The 7,574-nt window shown below is 41.1% G+C and overlaps 1 protein-coding gene across 1 annotated transcript in view; it reads right to left on the bottom strand.

Annotated features, from left to right (window-relative positions):
- Window positions 1–441: 441 nt before the first annotated feature.
- The window catches only part of LOC124134389, a 34,569-nt gene continuing 27,436 nt past the window's right edge, over window positions 442–7,574 (bottom strand). Inside the window, exons 17-20 of the mRNA XM_046499168.2 lie at window positions 7,351–7,483; window positions 5,925–6,152; window positions 4,047–4,817; window positions 442–2,249 (exon numbers count right to left, since the gene is read on the bottom strand). Coding sequence (XP_046355124.2) covers window positions 1,981–2,249; window positions 4,047–4,817; window positions 5,925–6,152; window positions 7,351–7,483 — 1,401 coding nt within the window. The 3' untranslated portion in view covers window positions 442–1,980. The remainder of the gene's footprint in view (window positions 2,250–4,046; window positions 4,818–5,924; window positions 6,153–7,350; window positions 7,484–7,574) is intronic.

Raw genomic sequence — 7,574 nt, 5'->3', positions numbered from 1 at the left:
GCCGATTTATAGTGCTAGCCCACTGAGATACCAGTTGAAAGTGAATACCCCACTCAGACACAGTACACTGACACCAAGCTGACCAGTCCTTGTTCTTGCCCCTTAATGTCAAGCGCCAGGCAAGGTAGCAACAAGTACCTCTTTCAATGTCTTTTGGTATGACGCGGCCGGGAATCAAACCCCCGACCTGCCACTCTCCAGGCGGACGCTCTACCACTGGACCACGGAGGCAGCCATCTAATGTCTGAAGACAAATGGGTAAAAATCTCAACGAGCGGAAGGTCTGGGGTTTGATCCCCGGCCGCGTAATACCAAAAGACGTTAAAAGATGGTACTTCTTGTTACCCTGTTTGGCGCTCAACATTAAAGGGCTAAAACAAGGACTGGTCGGCTCGGAGTCAGTATACTGTGTCTAAGTGGGGTATTCATGTTAAACTGCGGCATGGTATCTCGGCATCAGTCCGGACTAGTATAAGCTGCCACACACACACGTGCATGCACGTTGCTATATAAGTGCAATAATCTTAGACGTCACGTTAAACCCAATTTCACCTCACCTCAAGACTATTCTCAAGTAGATAATGTAAAATGCTAAGAAAATGAACTTTCAAGTTAATTTGTTTTTGTTCATAAGCAAATATTTCCCAGGATTTACCTAAAGCATGGCTGCCCCTCAGCTGAACCAGAATGAAAAAAAATACCTAAACTATATCTAACTATTGCAAAAATGTAACAAATTGCGTTTTTCAGACACTCAAAGAACATGAATTATACATATGCTGTCACTTATGTCTAAAACCAACAGTAAATAATACATTTGAAAAAACGGATGTCACTCAAAAAACACTCAACTTGGGTACAAAATACCTTATTGTTTTTGGTTTATGAAAACAATTGTTTGGTTAGCCAACCAAACACCATAGAATCATTTGACATATGATAAAGATAACAAATACCTTTTGGGCAAATAAATTTGTGAGGTGTCTTTAGTTGCTGCATACGGTGTCATATTAGGATAGCTGAAAAATATTGGGCTCAGCTGACGCCCTGCCCTAATATGACACCGTATACAGCAACTAAATACACCATAACTAATATAGTACACTATTGTGAATACTATTTGTTTACACATACAGAGAACACATGGAATATTACGTAGGATGCAAAACAAGATGCAGTGTTGGATATATAGCATTCCTGTACAACTGGCTGTTCTTCAAACAGGTTATACAGTACATATACAGTAAATTACGGTTATAACGAACACACTTATAATGAATTGACGGATGTACCAAAGTTACTTTTTTTGTCCCGACTATTTGCTGTAGTTATTTGGTTTATATGCTTGTAACGAACTACGGTTATAACAAACTAAAATTAGTAGTGCCTTTGAGTTCGTTATAACCGTAGTAACCGTAGTTTACTATATCTATGAAGGATTGTTACTTTCCTAAAGGACTTTCTGATACGGTTTATTCAATATTCCAGAAATATGATGGTGATGGCCACCTATGGTGAACATCGAACAATGTGCCCAATGTGGAACTGAACATGGACCTTGGGTGTGGTTATCGAAACTCCCGCCACTTGTCTGACAGCCTGGTGAGTAAAGTATCCGACAGACCATATAACATCAAATTTTCAAAATCAGCACCTAAGGCGTCGCAATTCACTGTGACGAGTTGTGTCCCTTTAGAACATCAGAAACCTATGATAATGGCTTTGAATTCCTGTTCGCCCCGATTATGTTTCTAGGTTTGTCAGCACCAGACCCGTGCTCGTGGGTTTCACCCAAGTGATAAACGACTGAGACCTGCGACACTTCTGGCTTTCCTCCCACATTAAGCTGACATGCTGTAATATAACTGGAATACTGTTAAAAGTGGCGTTAAACCCAACTGCTCACTGTTCAATTCAGAAGCATCTTCGCACTCTCATCAAAGACCTGTCGTACCACTGCCCTAACATCAGGACCGCGGTCTAAACTCGGTTGTATGTGATGACATACTCAGGATAACACAGTTCTGGCTCGTACACTACGAATTCCCGGAAGAGCCAAGTCCCCTCCCCGATGACAGAGTGAAAGTATCCTCCATGAGTAGGATCACTGCAGCCGTCATCCAGATGTGCTTTGTTCTTGCACGGTGGGCGCCGGAACTTGTTGGGTTTACTGCTCAGATAGGGGTGTCCGAGAGTCATCCTCATCAGCACCATCTGCTTGTCCCCTCCCGTCCTGTTGTTTTTGTCATCTGTTGAAAGTAAGTTAACATTATCACACGCATTAAGACTAGCTCTCTGATTGGTAATTCATCTCCCATACCAGCCGGTCAGCCTGAGGGAATGTCAGAATGTTGGATGTGCAGTTCCAGTAGCCCATTATCATTAAAATCAGATCAGAGTTCTCACTACCACTAAACAAAGCGAGAACTTAGATCTGATATTAATGAGACTGCATACTGACAGTCTGACTGTGGTCATAACACAACCCATCGATCCCAATTGCGTGGATCAATGCTCAGCATATCAATCACTGGATTGTCTGGTCCAGACACGATTATTACAGACCGCCGTCATATAGCTGGAATATTGCTGAGTGTGGCATTAAACAAGAAACCAACCAACATAACACAACCTGTTTGTGACACATCTGGACCAAGTTTGGTAAAAGAAATATGAAACATTTTTTAAAATCAGCTCCAGAAACGGTTGTTTTCAGCGGTTAAAGTTATTGCCCAAAACTCGGAATTTTTTTTTTTTATAAATCCCAAACTATCAAAAGGCACCAGTTGACCACAAGACCTATCTATTTACCAAGTTTGGTGAAGAAATATTGTACAGTTTGCACGGATGGACGCACGCCTGCATGAATACATGCATGTGCATGCATGCAGGGACAGCCTTCATTGTAATACAATCAAACCAAGAAGGATCTGGTCTGAAAAAGGGTTACTGTATTCGACGTAATAATCGCCCCGCTCTCATAAGCGCCCACAGCGATATATACTAATGCATTGGCTAGTGAACAATCCCAATTAGCACCCCTTCCGATAGATATAATGTATACAAGACTTATTTATTGATGTATAAAATGTGTGTTATACTTAATCCTTAATTATAGAAATTAAATTCTGGAAAAATATATCTGTCGTAGTACGACAGTCGTACATATAAACATTTCAGGCTGACAGCATAAACCATGAAATTTTGGATCTTTCAACTCTGTTGTTTTTCACCAAATTAATATTCTAATAAGAGCCCCCTATTTCTAATTCTTAGAGCGCCCTGGGCACTTATTATGTCAAATACGGTATGTTTACTGGGTTTTACCCTGACCGACGAAACTAGGCGTCCAAGGGATCCCTAACTAATACATTTCGAGGGTCCTTACAGGAAATATGAGGGTTCTGTAATGTAATGAAATGTGTAGAGTACTGTACTGTAAGATTTGATAATGCATTAATAACAGGTCTTATAAATGTCTGATGGAGAAATTGGTACAATGAATATTACTGTGCATGCCTCGAGATGCAATATATTTTTTCTCTGCGTACATTCAAGTTATTTGTGAATGGTGGACACATATTTTTGAGTCATATAAAACCATGTGTTTACCAAGTGTCTCTACCAATACACCTGGTGCTGGATCTCTGTTGTCATCCTCTGTGTGGAGTCTGAGGTAGAATGTGTCCCTAGCAGCCTACTCGTGAAGATCCGGGGTAGAATAGGTCTTCAGCAACCCATGCTTGCCATAAAAGGCGACCATGCTTGTCATATGAGGTGACTAACGGTATCGGGTGGTCAGGCTCACTGACTTGGTTGATGCATTGCATTGATCCCAATTGCGTTGATCGATGCTCATGCTATCAATCAAGGAATTGTCTGGTCAAGACTTAATTATTTACAGACCACCAAATCGTAAGAGGTGAGTTAAAGCATCAGGTGGTCAGACTTGCTGACTTGACCGAAAGAGTGTCATCAATGGATCATCAATTATTTACAGGACACTATCATATACCTCCAATATTGATCTCTCTCAATGAACTAACCTGTATACTGATCAGCTTTAGTGGAGCTCTCTGCACCATATATCCCACTGCCAAACATCGCAGTCACACTTCCAACCCTGCTATCCAAACCGTGAGACAAGATCGCTTGGAGTCTCTCCACCTTCGTGCCATGGAAGAAGTAGTGCTCGTTAACTTCATCAGAGTACACCTCACACTGCAGCTCTGGGCCAGCGTACTGGGTGGTGAGCGGCACGCCTCTTTTACATCCGAGTATTTTGTGAAGAGAAGGACAATTGCCTCCAGACTTGCAGGCTTCCATGAACCTGGTCGATCTCTTCTGACAGTACTTGATGAACAGTTCTGGATGTTCAAGTCTCTCTATTTTGTTAACCTTAATGCTCTTGTGTGTAAGGCCCACTGCATCCTTACCATGGCCAGCATGGGTGGTGTCCCAGGTTTTTTGAACCAGGGAGTCAATGGCTTGATGTGTTGCTGTGTCCACAGACGTGAGTCGCCACGTCCTTTCTTTGTTACCTGTTATTTTGCCTGCCCATTTTGTTATTATGTTTGAGAGCGGATTCTGAGGCTGATAATGGCTCCAGTACTTGGGTGGGTAAAACTGGGCCATAGTACCCATGTGTGCGAGGAAGCCTTTCGTCCCACGCTTGGCACTTGTTGTAGAGTGAGATGGCTTGCTCATTGCTCTTGTCATGGCTGTCATGAGGATTTCATGGACCTGTGATTTGACAAAAAAGACAGAGTTCTTCTCTCCTTTTAACTTCAGCTGTGGTTTTCCCCTTTTCCGTTTGTCTGTTAAAATGATATAATGGATGAAGGCCATTTACAAAACATCTTTTATATCAAGAGTGGAGGGGAAAATCTTAACAAAAAACATTTTCAACAGTATTGATTTATGTCCAAGAATTTCCCTTTTGGAAAATGCAAGTATGAAGACAATGCCAAACATATCGACAATGACGTATAAAAGCCAATTCAAATATTGAAACAACTTATTAAAGAAATATGTGTCTTTTTTAAATTCAACCAATCAGATAGATAATGTCTCCTTATTGTCATACAATACGATTTTGATCATCAAACAAAATATATTTATACATACAGGAATTTGAAATATTCAATTTTGGCCAATCAGATATCGGCTCCCTCATAAATATTCAAACAAATGAGCAAGCACAGCGCACCCACCTCATGATATTTAAGCTAGCTACCAATTTCAAAACATATGTATTTTATTGTCTTTTTAGCTTTTATATCAACATTTCCTTGAGCTGTCATCAGGCACTGACGTTCACTTGGTTTCTTCCTCAGCAGCTCAGCATGTCAACAAAGGTTGACAGCCATTAAGATATAACTGTTCAAAGAGTACCCCAGGTGAACTACACGTTACCCAAGCATGTTCTCGTACAGCTGTTTTTCCTTGTTCATTGATTGATGGCCAGAAGTTTTATCCAGTAGGGATGCTTTGAAAAAATAAATGGCCACTCATGTTTTATCATCATGTCGGCCATGTTGAATTTCTAAGCACAAACCATTATGCTGTCCTGGAGAAAAAGTTGATAAGGAGAACATCTACAAATGACCATGAAGATCCAGGGTAGAATAGATCTTCAGCAACCCATGCTTGCCGTGAAAGGCGACTATGCTTGTTGTAAGAGGCGACTAACGGGATCGGGTTGTCAGGCTCGCTGACTTGGTTGATGCATGTCATCGATCCCAATTGCGTGAATCGATACTCATGATGTTAATCACTGGATTGTCTGGTCCAGACTCGATTATTTACAGACCGCCGTCATATAGCTGGAATATTGCTGAGTGCGGTGTTAAACAACAAACCGACCAACAACCAACCTACCCGAGGATATCGTAAGTTTTGAGATTACAAGTACAAGAAATTACCTGGATCAGGAAACTTAATCCATATTCCACTCTTCTCAGCAATGTTCTTCATCTTCTGGAAGATGTCTGTGGGTAGCTTCAGTATAGTTTCGTTTTCAATGGTCTCTGAATGCAGGTACTCCGCCTTCAAGTGTTTCGCTAGAGCTGCCTTTGAGCTGTTACAAGTTTTCTGATTGGCCCCATACACCACAATGTTGGCTGCCTTGGTGTCCGTGGAGGGCTCCCGACCTAAACCATCAACATATGGTTGGGATATTCATATGTTTTCATTATTAATAATGCTTGTGTCTATTTAAAATAAAATTTCTAAAACATATAAATAAAGATGAAATAGTGTATATAAAACTGACACGAAAAAACGACAGGCGAAAACCTCCACAAAACGAAAATTTGCTCACCAGGGAATCACCTCACTGGAGGTCAAATCGGGTTGCCGATGTTTGAAGTGATGCGTAATTTTAATGATCATGATGATCGGGCCGATGCCAAGTCTGCTAGAACTTTTAATAATTTAAGTCTTTTTTTTCGTCTGCTCATCCAATTGATTACCGTGTCCACTACCCAAGTCACCTTAGTAACAACACTGAATATGCCTTTAGCTATTTAGTCGGGAATAATTTATTGTGTGGAACAGGACTGAGCCTGGTGTTGTTTTACCCAAACAGGATCAAAAGATCAAAAGTTGTTCCATACATTCAACAATGTAAGCAAGTTTTACAATGTCAAGATCAAAAGTGGTTTCATACATTCAACAATGTATGCAATTAAGTAAGGATAAGATATATGGATGAACAACTTTTTATTACATTTAGGAGCGATGTTTTGGGTGCTTGATAACGGTGTTAGAACCTATACTGAAACGTCGCTCCTAATTGTAATAAAGAAGTTGTTCATCTATATATCTTATCCTGACTTTAGTACACCAACTTCTAAATGCCTCTCAACGAAATGTATGCAATATTCAGCAATATTCCATCTATATGATGGTTGTCTGTAAATAATCGAGTCTGGACCAGACAGTCCAGTGATTGACATCATGAGCATCGATCCACACTTTTGGGTAATGATGACATGTATCAACCAAGTCAGCAAGCCTGACCACCCGATCCCGTTAGTCGCCTCTTACGACAAGCAGAGTCGCCATTTACTATCTGCAAACCACACAAACAGAATACATGTGATGCAATTGGAGCATGAATGTTTTCATAAACCTGAAGGAGTGGTGGGTTTGCCTAGTCATTAAAGCATTCGCACATCACGCCAAAGACCCGGGTTCGATTCCCCACATAGATAAATTGTGTGGAGCCCATTTCTGGTGTCCCCCGACATGATATTGCTGGAATATTGCTCAATGCGGCGTAAAGCCATACTCACTCACTCCCTCATAAACCTGAAGCCACGTGACTGTTGCTGTGCTGGCACCTACCTGATTTTGAGTACTTGGCATATTGTCTGAGAGTACTGATGTCTTCTGAGCCTTCCTCCTGCAGATCTCCGCCGGTCAACTCGTCCAGGAAGGTGTGCATCACTGACCTCTCATATATCACCAACTTCACATTCTGGCAACAGATATTTATTCATCATGTGATATATCTGGACCCGTGAAGATCCGGGGTAGAATAGGTCTTCAGAAACCCATGCTTGCCTTTA

Source organism: Haliotis rufescens, unplaced genomic scaffold, assembly GCF_023055435.1.
Source record: "Haliotis rufescens isolate VD_foot unplaced genomic scaffold, xgHalRufe1.0.p SCAF_35, whole genome shotgun sequence".
Lineage (NCBI taxonomy): Eukaryota > Metazoa > Mollusca > Gastropoda > Lepetellida > Haliotidae > Haliotis > Haliotis rufescens.
Note: the sequence above shows the minus strand (reverse complement) of the source record. Positions and strands in the feature narration are given on the sequence as shown.